The sequence below is a fragment of the Psittacula echo genome (assembly GCF_963264785.1).
Source record: "Psittacula echo genome assembly, chromosome: 4".
Taxonomy (NCBI): Eukaryota; Metazoa; Chordata; class Aves; order Psittaciformes; family Psittacidae; genus Psittacula; species Psittacula echo.
This window is the reverse complement of record NC_137738.1, coordinates 89,914,452-89,935,054: the sequence shown is the minus strand read 5'-3', so window position 1 is coordinate 89,935,054 and position 20,603 is coordinate 89,914,452. Positions and strand designations below refer to the sequence as shown.

At 35.6% G+C, this 20,603-nt stretch overlaps 1 protein-coding gene across 6 annotated transcripts in view; it reads right to left on the bottom strand.

Moving 5' to 3' along the window:
* The window catches only part of TRAPPC12 (trafficking protein particle complex subunit 12), a 57,739-nt gene that overhangs the window by 36,543 nt on the left and 593 nt on the right, over nucleotides 1-20,603 (bottom strand). For all 6 annotated transcript variants that reach the window (XR_013956593.1, XR_013956594.1, XR_013956595.1 and 3 more), the window contains exons 2-5: nucleotides 19,354-20,570; nucleotides 15,051-15,167; nucleotides 6,241-6,354; nucleotides 5,284-5,422 (exon numbers count right to left, since the gene is read on the bottom strand). Coding sequence is in view for 3 of the 6 variants with exons in the window: in XM_080615401.1 (XP_080471527.1) it covers nucleotides 5,284-5,422; nucleotides 6,241-6,354; nucleotides 15,051-15,167; nucleotides 19,354-20,565 (1,582 nt within the window). In the remaining 3 variants the exon portion in view is untranslated. The remainder of the gene's footprint in view (nucleotides 1-5,283; nucleotides 5,423-6,240; nucleotides 6,355-15,050; nucleotides 15,168-19,353; nucleotides 20,571-20,603) is intronic.

Here is a 20,603-nt window from a genome sequence, read left to right as displayed (position 1 = left end):
TTAGACTAAAATACGAGTTCATAAAAAATTGTATTTGCAAGTCTGACAACCCTAAGTAGCCAACTGGAACCAAAACACTTGAGTGGTGTTTATTCAAGTGGTATTAGCTGATTTCATAGGTAGAAGGTAGCTCTAAAGAAACAGAACAGATAGCAAATTTAAAGAGACAACAGAGGTACATAGTACTGTAAATAATAATTGGCAAACCAGTTCCTCTAAAGGCTTTAATATCTTTTTTACTGTCCACAAAAGCTTGAATGGAGAACTCTTCCGACCAGCTGTCAAGACTAAAGCAGTCTAACATGGGGGCGTAAGTTCAGGCACAGCAGTATTTGTGGCAACTTATGAGAAAGCTAGTACCACATATTATAGAACCACAGAATGATGTGGGTTGGAAAAAACCCTGAAGATCATCTATTTTCAACCCCTGCCATGGGCAGGGACACCTCCCACTAAACCAGGTTGCTCAAAGCCTCATCCAATCTGGCCTTGAACACTTCCAGGGATGGAGCATCCATAACTTCTCTGGGCAACCTGTTCCAGTATCTCACCACCCTCAAACAATGATTAGAATATAACAACGATTGAAGTCTTTGGTTTTTTTCTTCTGTTTTCCTGCAAAATTTATTAACAGATAGGAGCTCTCTATATGCTATCATTTCTTTAGTCTATGCATTTCTTATCTCTGTTTTTACCTTGATTATTCCCTTTTGCCTCCCCACACACAACTATTTTAACTTTTTCCCCACACCACTTCCCATCCTGTCACAGTTCTCCCACTAACCAAAAGTTGATGAGGATGAAAAAAACCCAAGGGCATTTAATTTATAGCATCATCCAAAACCATGCTGAGAAAAAAGGAAAGGAAGGTTCAGCAAAGCTGCTTCCTACTAGCATAGACAAATTGCAGAGAAGAGAAGAAAGGAATGGCCAAACATCACTGTAGAAGAACCACTATGAAAGTCGTTTACTGTGAAAGCACACAGGAGATTAATTTCCCCAATCCATGCCTGTCATAGGCATGGGCTGATATTTATAGAGCAGGATCAAGCTTCAGCAAGCAGGTAGACCCTGGAGCTGTGCCCAGTCCTCTGCACTACACGCAGTCCAGATGTGCCTTCTGTGGGTATTTAAGAAAAATTCTGGATGAGCGCTTTCACAGTAAGCACAGTGTCTCTGTGTCAGCACACATATGACAAGTCTCCTGTTACATCCTTTTGCTATTTTATGAGCTTATTCAATGTGATAATAGTAATTTATTACATTTCACCTTAGATATCAGCACTGAAAATCTGTTTACAACATGAGTTTCAATAACAGTTCCAGACCAGGTATGACAGGATTCCTTTAGGGGGATCTGAATTTCAAAACTGAATATATGAAACAAATTAAGAGCACTTCTTAAGTAAGTAAGGACACATAAAAAATAAAATCTCACACATCCACATATTTTTTGTACCAATTTCTTAATGTATTTCTTCTAAAACTTCTAACTACAGTGGATATTAATGAAGTTGTAAAAGTAATACAGACCTGGTGAAATATGCTAAAACAACGTGATGTCTAGAATTGCACTACTTTGAGAGAAATATATGGGGTTTATATATTATGTATATATATATTTTTAACTGTTAGTATCCATCTGAAAGTGTCAGCCTATTGCAATACATTAGCGTATCCCTGTGGTCACACTAGAGCCACACTTTAAAAAACCCAACACTTGTGCTACTTCATGGGAAGGTGTACAGTATGAAATCAGTTTCTACAGCACATACAATGAATTATTTAACAATATGTTCCTTATTTAGGCACTTGCCACCAGACAACAGAAGACTGATTTCATGGTAAAAAAGTACAGGTGATGCTGTATCATCACAAGGAGAATGAAAAGGGGAAAGGAAAAGAAAAAAAAACCCCATGCCTATAAACCTCTGGTCAGGGGAATACAAGTCCTATTTTCACTTCTGCACAGTTTTGTTTCTTTTTTTTTTTTCCCTTCGTAATTCAAAATAAATTATTCTCAATTATTGTAGCTTTAGAACACTGATTTTGGTAGCATTAACTTTTCTATAACTTATTGGTCTATTAACCAGAAACAAGACCAAATTATTTCATAAAAGAATGAAATAGCATTTTAATGTTCCATTTTAATCGTTGGCTCTCACTCTTTCAGAAACACATCAGCATTACCAATGGAAAGGATACCTCAGGTTACCCAATCTATCACATGAAAGAGTTTACAAAGTATCACGAGGAACACAGAAACAAACAATATGAATAGAAGTGTAAAGATAAAGACAGAATTAAAAAAAAAAAAAGAAGAAATAAAATCCTGAAAGCCATTAATCATGAGAATGGTGACAAAAATCCAGACTTATGTACCTCACAGTACAACAGAGATGTGCAGGAAGCAATTTCCTGACCTAAGTACAGACCTATCAGAAGACAAAAGAAAAATGAATATAAAAATCAGACTTCACTTGCAGATGAATTTAGAAAAAATTAAGTGTGCAACTGAACAATTTAAAGATTTCACTAGGAAATGAGAATTGTGTGCTCTATGACCCATATCAAACAGGAATGATCAAAGAGGAACTTAACTAATTTCACTGGCTGATAGAAGGATCCCAGTGAATTCCACCCCCCAGATGGTGCACACCTACAGGCAACGGAGATGACTGAAGAGCACACAGAAAACAGGCAAGGAAGACTTCAGAAAGATTAGATGTTAGAGCCATGAAGATGACAACACTAGGGGGGACCCTTGCACAGTATGGCTGCAAACGCCATACAAAATCTTAGGGGGAAACAGATTAATAGCATTGCTGGGAGGGAAACAGCCTTGGGAGAGCTTCAGAAGAAAATTAAGATGACTGTGTTGGCCATGTTAAGATAAATTAATGGAAAAACCATCTTCCACTCCTCATACATTTACTTGGAATTTACTTTAAATTCTTTGAGGTATATTCATCAGAGGTAAATGGATGAGGGACTATCCTCACTGCTGCTCAGGTATATATGCTTTCCTTACTTCAAGCATAGAAAACACAGAAAACTTTCAAATTCATTACATATCTTGTTATGAATATTTTGAATACAAAGAAATTATACAAAATATTAGATGTTTTACAATTAATGTGCACATTATATCTATACTCTCATTTATTAAATTGATTTTTAAGTGCTTACTCCATTTATATACCATGAATCAAAATTAAAGTGTTGAAACAAAGCTGTTCCTTTTATGCTTGTTACACCACAAAATGATATGTAAAATTACCAAAACAGCAGTGGATTGTGTGTTCATACTAATACAATCAAAATACATGAATGATTTATATCTATTTTATTATTTAAATTAGCTGGTTAAGGATGCATGCATACTAAATTCCTTTATCCACAATCCAGCACTGCATAATTTAATGCTAATCTGAAGAGAATTGCTTGTTCTTTCCTACATCCCTGCAAACAACATCTCTCTCTCCTCAAAACTACATAAGGAAGGTTTGATAGCTATTCCCACATCTTCATCACATTGTATTGGTATGAGATAGCTACAACCAGCAGGTCAGCTCCAAGCAACCTTGACTGTATTTTCCTTACAGATGATCAGATTATGATTCCAGCTGGTATGTTCAACTGTTAAAAATGAACTGAGGAACATAATAATGAAATACAGTATTTTCCTTATGCTCACCTTTTTACCATAGATACTTTCATAATTTGTATGAAACAGCTGCACTGGTTGAATGGTTGCTGCAAAGAGAGTTTGGATCAAAAGCTCAGTCACAGGACGGGTTCCTGCAACAGCTGGCTAGACTGCCCAGAACCGCTGCTACCTGTATGCTCTGTGGCACAAGGACTGAAATACCTCAAATCCTTAAGCACAATAACTTGTTTTTAATACTGAAAGAAATGTGAAATACGCATATGGCCTGGGGAAGACTACTTCTCCTGAGCAGCAATGCATCGTGTGCACAGCTGCCAAAAGATAACAAAATCCAAAGAGCTGCCCAAACTAATGACCAAAACTCTCTCTCTCTCTTAAAAATAACACAGTTCCTTCTCAGTGGACTGAATGTATTCAAGACAAAAGAGGAAATTTTTGCCTGTGTTTGCCTGGAAGATGCTAAGTAAAGTCAGAAGGTTACTTACTGTAAAGTAAGAAAGTTCCAGGCAGTCCATATTAGCCTTGCTGGCTACAACAGATCAGCATCACTTAACAAATGAAACAGTCTTCTGCAAGAGATTCTGATCATTCTTGACACTAACTTCCTTTCCTCAGCAACCTGAAGGTCTCAGTATCTTTTTAGGTTAGTCCATTGAGACTTCCAGCATCTTATGTAAAATAGACTGTATTTTTTTCAGACAGTAGCACTGCCTATTTCAACTGTTAACATTTTATTATACATTGTGGTTCAAGTATGAAAGCCAAAGAACAGTACTCGATGACGTACTTGCATCAGAGAGCATTTTATTGCCAAATAACAGATCTAGAAAAAAAGAATTTTTAAAATAGCCTGAACAGGTGTGAAATTGCTCTTAGGAAAAGCAACTCTTCAAATCCAGACTCCTGGAGGACTAGAATACCCTGGCTAATAGAACTATATGGTTAACCTATGGGCTATTTGAAGCAAGTAGGGAAGTAGTGCATTTGAAACTCAAGACAAACTGCTTATGAAGAATTGTGGCTGGTCAATTACTAAGCAAATAACTGTACATATAACTAATAAAAAATCATTAAGGAAAATTATTAAATTAGATCTATTTTTTTTTATCCTACAATCCAGGAAACATAAGAAAATAACACCTGCATTAGCATGCGTGCATGAACACATCAATGATAAAAATAACATAATGATAGTACCTGGAAAAATATAAGAGGAAAAGCTTATATATTCTCTTTCCACAAACTCTCTCATCGCCTTTCACAACATGTTTCTAGATAAAATGAACTATTAAAGTTTGGCTTTTTTAAAATCACAATACCCTACAAATAAACTAGTTTATTATATTTACTTCCTATCATTCCTCTTTCAAATGAATGCTGTATCAGCATCATGAAATACATTGCCTACCTATACTGTGATGGAATAATTTTACCCCTTATTGTTACTCCTTATTGATACCTCCATAACACAAACAACGCTTTAACACAGTAATCAGTCATGCTCTTCTGGGGGAAAACATTCAAAGCTCACAAATGCTTTAGAATTAAAAAAACCTGAACCCATTTTTTTATAATGGCTGGCAAAAATGAAAAGGAAAAATCAAGTATCTTACCTTTTCGTCCAGGATATACATGAGGGTAATATTCATAATAAAGGTCAGGCTGGTCTAAATTTCCAAATGGCTCAAATTCCATTTCTGCATTTTGGAACAGATTCAGTTTTACCAGAAGTGCTAGTCTCACAAACCACAGCTAAAAATTAATACATGTGAAAAGAAGGAAAAGACAAGTTCTGTTATTAGCTTCAATAAAAAGCTAATCAAACACAATTTCAACTTTCCAGTTTTTTCTGATAAAGTTCAGTAAAGAGTGTGTCACTAAATGATAAGAAGGAGGAGCATATTTACATGCTTTCATTGAATACTTTTCACAAGATTATTAAAACAAAACATAGAGGACTGATATTTTAATTGTTTGTAAAGGTATTGAGATTTTGAAGTTTAAAAACTAGCTTGCTTCAAAATTAGAATATCTAAGTTGAATTAGCATGTAAGAATTATCAAACTGGTTTTTAATCGTTTTTCCAATTTTATGCAATTTCTAAAATCTGTTATGATTTTGGTAGAATTCCATGAGTGTTACAGTTACTAGGGCCAGAACCATGCTGTCATGAGGTCACATTTTGTTCAGTACAATGCTTGGAATGTTTCACGATCCTTTATTAATTTATTATTTCCTTATTATCACGAAACATACTTCTAACATTTGAATCTTATTACAATGTTCACAGTCTAGATAGTGTCCATGAACTTCAGCAAAATGAATCTTCCAAAATAGCACGACATATTTTTCTCTACTAGTGTGACTACCTTTTATAAAGTGACTACCTTTTTAAGTGAAGATCTACTTCACATAAGCAAACAGAAAGTGACTTACTAAAATGCTTTAATAAGCCCAGTTGTGGGGTAAAAATTACAAAAAGAAGTTTGATCATGTTAAAAAAATATGTTAATATGAATATTGTTGGAAAAAAAAAAAAAAAAAAGACAAGGGTGTATCTTTAAATGTACCTGTAACGAATCTGTTGTATGGTTAGTAGGCAGTCCACTTTTTTTATAGCCTTGACCATGGGCAGTTAGAAGCCTCCCACACAAGTCAACTGCTGCCCTCCAGTTTTTACTGCTCTGGGAAGAAGAAAAGTGTAAGCAGCAAAATCATAAAGTCCCTAAAATACACAACTGCTTATTTTGCCTGAAGCAACTACAAGTTCCCATTAGTAATAATGACAAGGTCAGGAGAGCTGGCCGGTGAGAAGCAGAATGTCATTTGTCAAAGCTGCACATCTAATTATGCAGAAAGAGAAATCAAGCATTAATATTATCAGATTGCTAAAACAAAAGGATATGCACACCACCATATAGAATTCTGAACTTAAAGCTAAATCATGTTTGCTAATATGCTTGAGTATACTATAATATCCACAATTTTGTTTTCTCCTTAAAAGGACAGTAAAAATTGCTGGCCATATTTCAATAATCACATCCAAGTTCCTCTACTGTTATAAAGTATTTAATGCCTATTCCTACCTCACTGACTTCAGTATTTCAGATTATAATCCCTAGTACAGTTTATTTAATGAAAATAGACTTTGATAACATTGCCCAGAACACAGAATTCCTATCAATTAAGATCAAAGAACAAGAAACAATATAATGCAGCAACCAATAAATTCAGAACAATAGCAGTTGTTTCACCTATAAAATGTAAACATCTGAATCTCCACTGCATGGCTAACTTCAAATCTTCTTCAATACATCTTTTTAATTCATTAAAAAAAATAACATTTCTAGTTAAACAAGTCAAAATACCTTGTCATATTGTCATTCTACTAATGTTTCTGCCTTGAATATGCTAATGAAGTCATGTGTACGGCTAACACTACCAAAAGCTTAAAACACAGACTGATGTTTCTCAGGTTTTAAGCCATCCTACTTCTCTGTCTCACAGGGGAGTTTTTCAGGAGCCATATATGTAGCAAGTCATTATAAACCAAATACGTCTTGTTCCTGAAAGTAATATTTTTTTCATGTAGTTTCTTAAATACATTAAAAAAATGATAAAAATCATGATAAAAGAAAACTGTCACATTGTCTGGGAAAATGTAAAGGAATAGAATGCATTTATACATGCCTGCAAAGTTCAGGTACTCATCTTGAATTGGTATTTTATTAAATTCTCCCTAGCGTTTAGTTTAGAAAACTTGTCAGTACAGCAAATGACTATACAGAAAAAAACAGAAGTAACAGCTGAAGTTTTCATACTCTTTAGCCCCCAGTTTGAGATCATCATGCACTAACAACCTCACCTCTCTCCCTCGCATTGTCAAATCCCAGATAAAAATTTAAGATCCACCTGGAAATGCAGAAGTCAGGTGTCAGCAAGTCCACGAAGCAGTACAGCAGCTTCTGAGACACCTATGTACTTATGGAAGAGCAGGAATTGATAATGCATTTATAACATCCTTCAACATATAGCTGCATCAACTTAGAAAAGCAGAAAGACACTAACATGGTTTATGTGAAATTTATTCCTCTTCTGCAGCGACAAATTAATTTCTTATTATCCTTAAAACAGAAGCATACATGGACTCTAAAACCACCTTTTCTTCCCAAGTGAGAGTTAGGATCCAGAAATAACAATGGAGCATTTGTGACAAACTCAGGTGCTTCAATTTTTAAAATTCTGTTTCAGGCATGGACAGAAAATATTTTTCCTTTATAGAGCAAGACTGGCAGGAGAAGTGTGATAGTCATTGTATAAATAGTCTTTGCTGGAAAATGAAACATAATATTCATCATTATTTCAAAATTAGAGATGCCTGCTGGTCATGGAGCATAATTCTCTGTGGAAACTTAATAGAAGGCTGCTGGCAGTATAACTTAATTTGAAATTAGCAGGACTCATTATTGTCTCTGGCAAATCGTACCATTGCCAGAGTTGCCAGTCCACCAGAAATCTTTACCCAGTTATTTCAAACACCCCACAAAACCTTGCAGGTCAGTCATATTCACAATTCCTGTGGTCTACAGCTGCACAGTCCTAACAATCCATGCCTCTTGTTCCTGAAAGTAACAGGGATGTATTTTGTTTATAAGTCATAAATAGAAGTTCAAAGTGAATATGGATACTACAGCTTCAGATATAGAATAAAAAATACTGAAGAATATTCTCAAAGAATAAAATAATTATTCTGTGATGATCAGGACATGGTCATTTGTGTGAAAACATTATTTTCTCCTAAAAATACAGCTGCAATTGTGTGAGAACATTATTTTCTCCTAAAGAAAATACTCTCAAGGAAATATTATTGCCAAATAGCTCACTAATACCATATCAGCCTGGCAGAAGAGAACTTCTTTCCACACATGACACTCATAAGTTGTTTTTTTTTTTTTTTTTTTTCCCATGGAAAGTATAAAGCTGTTCTTTTAATGAAGCCACCAGCTTGCGTGACTTCTGTGTGTTCTACACACTACCAGTGCAGATCATTAACTTGTGAAGAGATTTTTTTTTTTTAGTCCAAATAACATAACTCAAAATTAAAAAAAAAAAACTCCCAAAAAACAAGAAAATGCCCCAATCGTTTTAGGACACACACCAAAGCCAGGACAAGCAGATTAGCCAACCAATAGACAATGTGTTGCATTATTCCTTGCAGAACTTTGGTTTTCACAAGATCAGAAGAGGTCCCAGGGGAGTTTTACACTGGGAAAACTGCAGGGAAAACTGCATAGTAAACCAGGTTTCAAATAGAAAGGATTTCTATTTTTCATTAGGAACGACAGAACTAGCCCAATATATTTTTATCTTTTTACTGAATTTCTTAAGATGAGTTTTGAATACAATGACTGTAGGTTTAAACCAAAAACGTAGACAGTATTTCCAGGATTTTGTCAGACTACTATCCCGCAGAAGTAGAAACTAAAAGTTTAACCTAGCTTGAGGTGATAAGACTTGTGTGCTAGAGAACAAAGCTCCTCCCCTCCTTCATTTTTCCTCTTTCCAGTGACAGCTTACCTTGCACACAAATCTGTGCTGTTTTTTGAAGCAACTATAGTATGATTACTATCTTACTGCTTCTTTTAGTTTGACCTCCAACCTAATCAAACACTGTATCTGCAGCTTTAAGAGACAAAAATTAGTGTAAGGTGATCAACTCTCAAATCCTCATTTTACTGACTTACATTAACCATTTTCAAAAGAAGAGCCTGAATAAGGCTATTGTGATCTCCTTTTATTAAAAGGAATAAAAGAAAACACCCTAAAATCATTTGAAATGGAGTCAACAATTAGTTACAAATTCTGATAAGTTCACATTTAAAGATCTGGCAATGCTTCTAGTCCATTTGGTCAAAGTAAGTAACTGAGATATTTAATACATTCCAATGCCTTCAAATGAACTTACTTTCTACAAAGAGAGATGAATGGGAGGAATGGGATGTAGCAGAAAAGAATTCTAGTGATTAAAAGTAGAATGGTATTAGTTCAACTACAAGGACAGCACTGAAGATGTTGTGTTGTTTAGATTCAGAAATTAAGAAAAGTTCCAACTGAGTAAATCATAGAATCATAGAATAGTTAGGGTTGGAAAAGACCTCCAGATCATCTAGTTCCAACCCCCCTGCCACGGGCAGGAACACCTCACACTAAGACCCAATACAAGCCAAAGAATAACTGGCTGGAAAAACATTTTTTACATTTCTTCCTTTTCTAATAAAGTGTCATAAGAACTTCAATTATCAGAGTTTGCAATATATCTGAAAGACTGTTATTGTTTTATTGTGAAGATATTCACTGATACGGACTGAAAAAGGTATTATCAAACAGCTGAATACCACTGTCTCACATACATAGCTGTTGCTTGGAAGCCTCTTCACGCTCCAATTTTGCTTGACTTTTTTTTTTTTTTAAAGAATCATAAAATTGAATCTTAGATATGTGATTGCAGAAATGTTCATATTTATCCTCTGCATACAATACTGCATGTTGTTTTCCCAAATGAAAGCAGTGAAACTCAGGTGATGCAACAAATACGGCTAATATCCAGGTGGAATTCTTCTGTCAAGCAAAGAGAGTTATGCAGACTGCATCTCTACAGAAAACATGTTTAATGAAAAGGGAACTCACCTGATACATGAAGCCAATTTATAACTTTATTCAGACTTTCAGGAAAACAATTTTGACTCAGAGGTAAGCTGCTGAAATTTTATCCAATAAATTGATGCTTTTTAGTATAGAATGGCAACCTCTCCCACAAGCCCCCAGTTACTGTTTGTGCTACATGTGTCTCCCATCTCTCAAATTGGCTGCAAAAATCTTGAAAATTAATCACTGATTTAGAAACAAAGCCCCTTCCCCCCAAGTTAAGGATAATTTTGTAATACTAAAGTGATTATATATGCCATACCACTGCATTCAAGTTTGTTGTATTTGAAAATATATGGAACAGCACAGCATTAATCATGTGCAAAAGTAACAGTATATGATTTTTTTTTTTAAATAGACTTAAAGGGAGTTATTAACTCTACATGTAACACCATTAAAGTGATTAAAATGTCCTCCTCCACTAGCTATGACATTTTTCTCTCCTGTAAATTACATTGGTAGAGCACTTCCACATCAGTTATGAAAATGTAGTTAGTAACCCTTTCCTGGTCCAGTAGCTTGATGAAATTATTGCACACGTAGGGCAAACATTGTGTATTTATAGTGGCAAGATCCGGTAGTCTTTTTTTAGGTATGGTATTATCAAAGACATAATTTTCGCATGGCTGCAAACACGTTATGACTCAAAATATCAGAAATGCCTCTAGTGAGAAATACTGTGCTATTTGTTCAAATGAAAAACAATTAATCTAAAATATGGAATAACTGGAACCAGCATAATTGCAGCTTGCACCTTGTATGTATAGTTTTTATTTGCTGCTGTAAAACAAAGTAACATTGTGAAGATAAACCAGCTCTACATTTATTTGCTCTAGAGGTAGATGCATGTTCCTATACCAGACTAATAAAACTTTTCAGAAACTGACAACTCAGATTTTCTGTTCTCAGTTAAAAAAAAAAAAAAAAAAAAAAGGCACTTAGCTTCTACAGATGTGTAACTCTATTTACAAGTTATCACCTCTATGATAAGCACATAGATTTAGGGACTTACTTTGCTGGACCACTCCAGCACTCCCATATTGCTTAAAAGCCTCAAGGTTGTAAAACTAGTTCTACTGCACAATCTCCCCACCATTACCCTACCAGTACACCATTTACAACTCACTGTTACCCATTCCACAGCAGAAACTTAAAATGTGAAATCACAACTGTTCAATAAACCACCTATCCATCTTTGGGTTACTGCTACAAATCTCACTCAAATCAACTAGCCCAAATTCACGCTGAACAAACAATTTTATTAGCTGAGTTTAACACTGAGTTAAGTTCCTGGTGAACAACTATTTGTCTTAGAAATGATGCTGCTGTTGGTTGTCTCATCAGAAAAGGTGCACATTTGGAAGTTCAGCTTACTACCTTCCTGATACCATTTGTTTTTTGACAACTAATTGTAATTAAGGAAACTTTTGCAGACTGCACTACGATCCCCCCAAAAGGATTTCTGTCTCCAACATTCATTGCTTAAAGCACTAACTTCGTCTTATCCACTGTCAGTTAAACTACAACACAACACAACACAGAACTGTTTTTTAGCTTGTACATGTTTTTTACTGGAACTTTTATAAGGCAGATGAGAAGTTACTACTCAAGGATGTACACTAGAATAAATTTAAGATATTATTTTGTGATCCTGGCAAACTAGGATCTGCATTTTGAGTTTTAATCTAGGAAGTACTGGCAATATATGTAAGGATCACATCACTAAACAGGCATCAGATAGCTTGTAATATTAGAATAACAGAAAAGGTAAACCACAATAATTCACAGGGAAAGTCATGTAACTTTACAATAGAATCTGTTGAGTTCTGTACAGTGATAAAAAAAAGATGTTAGCTTCCATTGGAAGAGGCTCTGAAAAGAGCTCCCAGGATGATTATGAAGACATCCATGATGAGATGACTAGAGAAGAGTTATTTTTGCCTTTAAAAAGAAAATTTGAAAACAGGAAATGTCTTTGCTGTCTACCCACACAAAGTAGCAGTGGAGAGGAAGCAAAAACTAAGAAGAGAAAATGACTTAAAAAGCAACATGAGATAAAAACACTTAAACTGTTGTAAACAACTTTATCTTTGATTAGAAAAAAGATATTGAGAGCGGAGTGATTAGAATTTCTTTGATTAACCACCAAAGGAATGAAGTTCTGGAATAGCCTTTGAAAGCAGTAGCAATATATTTGTTAAAACAGCCAAATACACTAACAGATGTTATTAAACAATAGAACAGAGAAGCTTCAGAGTTGCAGCTGAAGACCTGTGGCATGAAGATTTGGGATACTGATGAGCCACCGAGCACACTTTTCTTATCAGCGTAGGATTAAAACAGTAACCAGATACAAATAAAGCAGTTTTCTCTGGACTAGGAAGGCTTGGAATACTGTTTGTTGGGGGTTTTTACGTTTCAGCTGCCATTGGTGTCTTTTCTACAGCAAATGATAGCTCTTAAGACTTTCAGATAGGATCTCAGATTTACACATCAAATTTAGATGTGATTGGTAACTGTACAGATTAGATTTCCTTTGCCTTAATAGTTCAGACATCACCTCACATGTAAACACCTAAATAACAGGTATCAGTCTGAAGCTGAAGTCTATCCTAATTCTATGCGTTTCTCTTCTGTACTGAGGACCTTTCTGAAAGACTCTCAAGCTGCTGTTCATCACTGCAAGGGATTGAACTGGGTGACTGAAACTATCTCATTAATACTCATGTTCACATGGATACCAAACAGCTAAGCTAAAAAAAAAAAAAATCTTAACTTTGTGGAAATTGCACAGCAACATTTCTTTCACTAGTTTTTATTTTACCAGATGTTAATATTGCTTATAAGTGGTCTTTTTTAGTCTAGGAAGTAGTGTCAATATACGTTAAGGATCACATCACTAAACAGGGATCAGAGAACTTGTAATATCAGAATAATAGAAAGGGCAAACCTCATCTATGAAAAGACACATTCGCTGAACATATTTTGGCTCGAATTCACCCATAAAGAAAGAAAAATCAAAGGCTGCTAAAAGAGCACTTACTATAAGTCATTCTGGCCTATTGTGTACATAAAAAGGATATATCTTTTTAATTAATATTGTCTAGCATGGGATTTAATGTTTCTAAGTCTGAAATACCTTTTAACTTTAAGACTGTTGCCAATCTGAAATAAATTTTCCACATTAACAATTTCAGAAAAAAACCCAGAAATGTTTGCAAGGAAAAAATACCCCAAAACTTATTCTAATAATAAAAAGAAATAGTTCTGCAAAACCCCCAAGATACAGTTCTACTGCGTAATCAAGAACAACCAGCAGCTAATGACTAGAAGCCTTGAAAACTGACAAACATCCTGACTTCTACTTGAGTGACTGCAATTTTATAAAAAAACCAAAACACTTCTAATAAGAGAATTAAAAAAAAAAAAAGAAAAAAAAGAAAAAAAAAGAAAAAAAAAAAATCTGCTACAGGTAGCAAAACCAAAATCTGACAGCTGCAGATTGCCTTCTGTCTTTGCTTTGATCCTAAAAGCCTTGACACTGCTCCTCTGGAGCTTAAGCGCACACTCAAAGCTAAAACAGCAACAGTGATGGAATTCCTATTTAAGATGATCTGTAGCGTAGAGTAACATTTGGCATGGACATAGCTATAAGGCTGAACAGAAAAACATTTCCCATACATCAAAACTCCTCTTCTGGAAGAGGAAAAGGAAGCACAGAAGAAAGCTTCTCCTACCTTGACACTGACAGAGACAAGATTTCTTTCTTACCAAGATTTTTTTTCCCCTCTAAACTCTCAAGCACAACATTGAGATGAATAGAAAGATATCTATCTTCGCAATGGAGATCACAAGTTAAAATTCTAAAATTACCTCTGAATTTCTTTAACAGTGCTTACAGACCATCTAGAGTTTTCCTAGCATGACAAAAAAAAGTCTCTTTTGGAGTTTGCTATGTAACACAAATCAAAAAGATGCTAAATATACAATACAGACTGTCATCCATTTTTTCAAAAACAAAATGAGCCTAAAATATTTAGACATTTCAACAGGCTAAGTAAGGCTCAGTCATGTAATAGCTGTTTCAAACAGGAACACAGCGGTTGAAATAACATGGCAAGGTTCACAAGGCTGCTACATGTAACGATTTCCAGGTCTGAAATATTACATTAAGAATAGGAAATTAAAAATAGAAAATTAAGCTTTCATTTGGAAGTAATTTAGTTTAGTTTTCCTGTACTAAAGTGAAAAATTAAAGGGCTGAAATTACTACATCAGCTTTGCTTACCATTTACAATGACTGGTATGTCTTATCTTTTGTAAAAAATAAGGTGAAAACACATGCAGATACAGAAAAAGGTGATTAAAATCTGTTCTGCAACCATTTACATTACATAAAAATTAACAGCTGATAAAATTCACAGTAACTTGAAATTGCCTTTTCTCGAACTTTTGCATATTAAAAAAATATTTACTATGGCATTTAAAACCAAATATTTAAACCCCAGTGTCATTCCCACTAAAAACTGCTGTACTTTGGCTGGTACTTATGCAGGATCATGAACAGACTGATACGTAGGTTTTTTTCAGTTTCTCCTCACAGTCAGTAGCTCCCAATTATCTTGAGGGAAGCTTGGTATTTAACATATATTGAATTATGAAGACTGTTACTTACAATTAGCTGTTTCAAGCCTACAAATGACTGTTCTACAGAGTTGGCATTTAAAACTTGTCTCTTCACTGCAGCTTGCTCCCCCAAGAAGCGAAGCATTAAATCTTTTACCGCGTCTCCCTTGGTGTTCATGGAACAGAAAAAGAAGAAACATAAAAAGACACTTTTAAACAATGATTATTGTTTTAAAAAATTAAAATAAAAAATTAAAAATAAAAACATTATTTTAGCGAAATAAAATGTTGAATTAAAGCTGAGCAACATAGTTCTTTCCCCTTGAGGAATGCTTATTTTCCAGTATTTTTTGTGTGTAATGAATATAAATGTATATATGTTTACAGCACCATAATGAAAAGTTCTAGATTTACTCCACATTATTTGCTATATTCTTTTTATCAATGTTTAGATTTCTGTTAGCATAGAAACATTCAGGCTTATTTGCTTCTCACTATTATCCTTCAAAGATCTGACAAAATACTCCTCAAAGATGTAAAAACCAGTAAGTTTTATGTGCTTTCAAATGGATATTAATGTTGAAACGTGTAACCTACTAATGAAAGATAAACACGCATATTATCAGCCTTAAGTAGCCACTGAAAAACTTTGAGAGACTGTAAACCCAAGTGAACAGCATATTTTAACACATATGCTTAATTTCAAAAGAATTAGAGGAATCATCGCCTTGGAGAAATCAGGTTATCTGAGCTCAGTAACTTCAGACTTGAGACTAGAGGAGACACAGATGTTTGAACAGATTTCTAAAGACAGACAAGATTAATTCTAGATTTTGCAATATGAAGCAGCTAAGAGGAAGAGTGTCCAAATTCAGGTTCTATTCCAGCTTTGCCAGCAACAGAGTAACTGATACAACGCCCCCCGTGCCTCAATTTCCCCTTCTAATCGTTGTTCAGTCATCCATTCCTGTGCCTTCCCACCTATTGGCTGACATCCTTATAGTTTCGTGTACTAGAGATTTTCAACAGATAATAAAGAAACGCAAGCAGCTACTGAAAAACTGAGGATACTACTGTCTACACAGCCTTCAGGCACCATGTCTGCCAATACAGAGTGTAGGACTCTGGCTGGGACTGGACACATTACTATATACAAGAGAACCCCTTATGGTGTTAGAAGTCACCACATGCCAAAAGCAGGTAACAAAAATTACTTCTGTAGGATTTTCCCCAATCTTATATTTTTATGCATTTTTAATCTAGAAAATAAATCTATTAATAAAAATATTAACATTAATAGACAAATTTTAGATCATTATTGCTTTTGTAAGCCAAAAGGTCCTCTTCCTTTTAGCTACCACTCACCAGACAGAACCTCTGCACTCCTCACCATTCCTCCTCTCTGCAATTTGTTTTAATTCCATATCTTTTCAGATCTATGGTAACTAGAACAGCATGCAACATTTAATGTGGTAAAGCCCAAAATGACCATGCAAAAATGTAAACATACAATGGAATACTTGCAAAGATCCTTCTATAAAGAAACACAAAAACATTAACATGAAGAACTGAGGTAGGAAGCTGTTAGCACAGCGAGCATGAAGCAAGCCACAAAGCCTTTTGCCTAAACCAAGGTGAGCTACATAAAATACAGTACAGCTTAGCAATGATAATCGATATTAAATGTTTGCATTTTCCCCAGGGACAGTGATGGGAAATATGCTTGTATTTTCTGTCTAGTTTCTTGAGGAATGAGACTGCAACTACTGTTTCATTACGTTGAAAATTTTTAACTCTAATGCTGTCACTTATTCTATGAATAAAAAAAGATTTCCATCTTTTGAACAGAAGAGTCTGAAGGATTAAGAAAAGACAGCATGTGCAAAATGACATGAATACAAAAGAATTTTTAATTCCCTCCCCCCTCAGTACTTTGGAGGAGGAAACATTACAAATGAATGCAATGCAACAAAGGACATAGTGACAGCAGACAGTAACTGATGAAGTAAGGCATAATGGAAAGAGCATAGAAAGCAGTACTCCAACTTGTTTCCACACTCAGGGAGCATGGGTAGAGATAAGCTGTACCATATGCAATTCAGGATAGTTTAAAAAAAAGAATGTTTCTTGAATCATCAGCAAAAGGTAGCATACAGCTGAAACCAAGTACATCTAGTATTTTTCTTGATGTGATTTATCCACTTAACTTTTAAGACAAGACACTTTTAATAGGAACAAACACTTTCTGAGCAAGCAGGGGAAAAAAAGCACTGAGCTGTTCAACACATCATACAAAATTTCAGTCCCTTCCCTGAAGCACACTAAAAGTTCACTGGAAATGCAATTTTCCACTAAAAAAGCCCACCAAAACTAAAAAACCTGAAAGTCTTAGTCTACTGCATGCTGCCTGGTTTAACATCTTGCATTAACATTTGGCACTAGCAAACTATTCATGACCATTGTTGGAAGCTGATTTAACACTGAAAACATGCCTCCTACAATGTTTTAGTTGACACTTCAAGTACTCTACAATTATAGTTTCAGTTAAATACACAATTTGCAGTACTAGAAGCATAATGAACAATGATACCAAACCAGGGGTTGTCAGGTCAGTCAAGGCATGTACTCAGGCCACTGAAAAGCAGTAACTGGGAGTAAAGTTGTGTAAACATAAAGCACTTCAGAACTTGTCCTGCTGACATGCCTATGGGACTGCTTATAATCAATGAAGAAGGCAGCAGGAATGCCCTTTAATTCCACTGATGGCTTTACATCAGGTCTTACTGTAGAAATATGGCAATGTCTGTCACATTTCTTTTCAATTAGGTACTAAATGGTAGACCTGCATATATGCACATGTCCAGATTCAGGGAACTATCAGCAGAAACAAGCCTATAATCCTTGACTGGACTGAGGAAGGTGAGAAAGAAATACTGTAAAAAAAAAAACAGGGCCTGCAATAGGAGGCCCTCATCCTTGGGGCCTGAAGGAATCCTTCCTGCTGTCCATCCCACTAGCTGACAGCAGCGTGTGCTACACTCTTGAATTACTCATCCAGGTCTAAGGGAGTTTTGGGGAAGGTGGGAAGGAGTGGAGGAGGAGTAAATTCATATTACAGTGTTTTCTTTCACTGGGCTAATTATTGGGCTCTGTGATGACAAAGAAATTTTTAAGATCAAGCTAACCCAAGAAGTAGCAGCATGGCATATGTCTAAAACTTGTATCATGTATTGCTTGTGACAGAAGCCTAAGGTTTGTCAGATAACTCAGCTACAAATATGGACCTCATTCACTCCAGAAACTTTTCTGTAGTTCCTGCAGATGGGGAAATTACAGCAGACTGCTCTCTGCCTGTATTTGACTACTGACTAATCCTTAATTGTAGCATAGCAAAGATTATCAGAGTATGCAAACCCTCAACACGATGTCTCCAGACAACAATTCTATTATTCAGAAACATAAGACATGAAGGAAGAGGATCAGCCTATTTCACAAAAAAAAAAATCCATTATGATGCCTTGCCTGAGCATCCAGAATGAAATTTCTTCATGAGAAATAGTGAACAGATCCAAGTGAAATTTCTCAAACTCTGGAAAAAAAACCACCCCACTTTATGCCTTCTCACTAGTTAGGAACTCTGACAGAAGAGAAAGAAATGAGTTTCTATTACTATGTTTTTGCCTTCATGATATCATCTGGAGTTTTCCCTTTAATTTGGGGGTTATCTTTTCTCAGTAGCTTGCTCCAGCAGTCAATCTTTCTTACAGCATACACCTTTGCACTGCTTAGGGAAGATACAAGTGATGTAATTTCAGTCAGTGTTAACATTATAGAGAGCACTCAGAACATCACTGAAAAATGTTATTTCCCACTTGGTTGCAACAGCGAATTCCACATGAAAACAAAGCTGCCTGCTTTCAGACTTTGTAGTACTGTATACTGATTTTATATACATTCCAAATGTGAGAATTATCTTACTAATTAGGAGGACCAGAAACAAACTATTTAAGAGCACATCCAGCTTTGGATTCTACGGAAACTGTCAACACTGGTTTTCAATGCACCCAAAAGATTTCACTATGAATAAATCAGATCCGGTTTTAGCCCCTTCATGTAGGAGTAGGCAGCAACACTGAATTTTCTAATAAGGACTGAAGCAATACACACAAGATGACCATCAACCTCCCACGGCAGGGGGGCTGGAATGAGATGATCTTAAGGTCCTTTCCAACCCCAACTATTCTATGATTCTCTGATCAATAACAATATGAAGCCCTATGATATGCGGATTATTAGCCAGTTCTTGTATTTCTAAAATAAAATAATACACTAAGATACAGTATCAGTCTTACCTGAATATTATCAAATTTTAATCCAGGCATGGTGAGATTTTCTTTGTCTATGAACACGGTGCTGTACTGTTGTGTGGCAACTGAAATTAGAACATTTCTGGTTTCCTCACTAGGAAGCCAAGCATCATTTCTTCTATCTAGTTCACTCATACTTAAGGCTGTGGCAAATGGGTCATCACTGCCAGCAAAAACAGCCTGGATTTGTGAGAATGGCTTGGGGGACTGAGTGGCTTCTAGAGATGATGCAGGACCACCTGCTTCAGGTCTCCTGTTTCGCACAGAGAAAGTTGAGTTAGATGAAGCACAGGTACTGTCTCCACCATTAGAAAGAGAGGACATTTGTTCTGGAACTGAAGAGTTTGCATTGGGATTACTAACAGAAATAAAATTGGATGTGGTAAATGAATCAAAAAAATCAGAAGCTAACGTATTAGTGTTAACAGTATCGCCAAAGAACTTGCTTAGACTAGGACTTGGTTGAACCACCTGCGGATTAGACTTCACTGGAGTCTCAATTATACTACTAAAACTGGGAGATTTTACCATCTGAGGCTCAAAGCCGTCAGGCAGAAACAACTGTGGCTGGTTATTAACATTGTTTGCTTGGCTGAAAATGGTACACACAGGGATAGGCTCAGCCTCAGAAGATGGTTTGTTAGTACTGGGTGATGACATCTGATCCTCAGGTTTGCTTTCATCAGTATTATTTGGTTTTGTTTCAACAGGAACATTGTTTTCCAACTTTGGTTCCTCTTTCACTGCTTCCTGAACTGATTCTTCCTTTAAAGAAGCCTGATCATCTGTTCCAATCTCAGAGATGTCTTTGGGGGTTTCTTCATGTTCAGTTTCACTCTCATTACTTAAAAACTCTTCTTTACCCACTTCTGCTTGTGTTTTTTGATTATCTTTAGCTTCTATTTGTTCTACAATCTCCTGGAGACAACCAAGTTCCCCTGTGTCATCTTCACTGTTGTTCGGAGAATCTGAAATAATGACACTTTCCATCATCTGTTCATTAAGTTTATCCACAAAATTATTCGAGTCTTCTGACACAGTTTCATTCCCTTCAGACTCAAATTCATCCCCACCAAGATCAATGGTTTCCTCGTGAAAGAGAATTTCTTCCTGAGCTTTCTGTTGAACTAGGTCTCTGCTGTCATCTTGATTTGAGGTGCTCTTCACATCCTTAGAATTATTTTCTTTATTCTCCATGGTAGCTGAAGATGGGGAAATGGCCACCAAAACAAGTG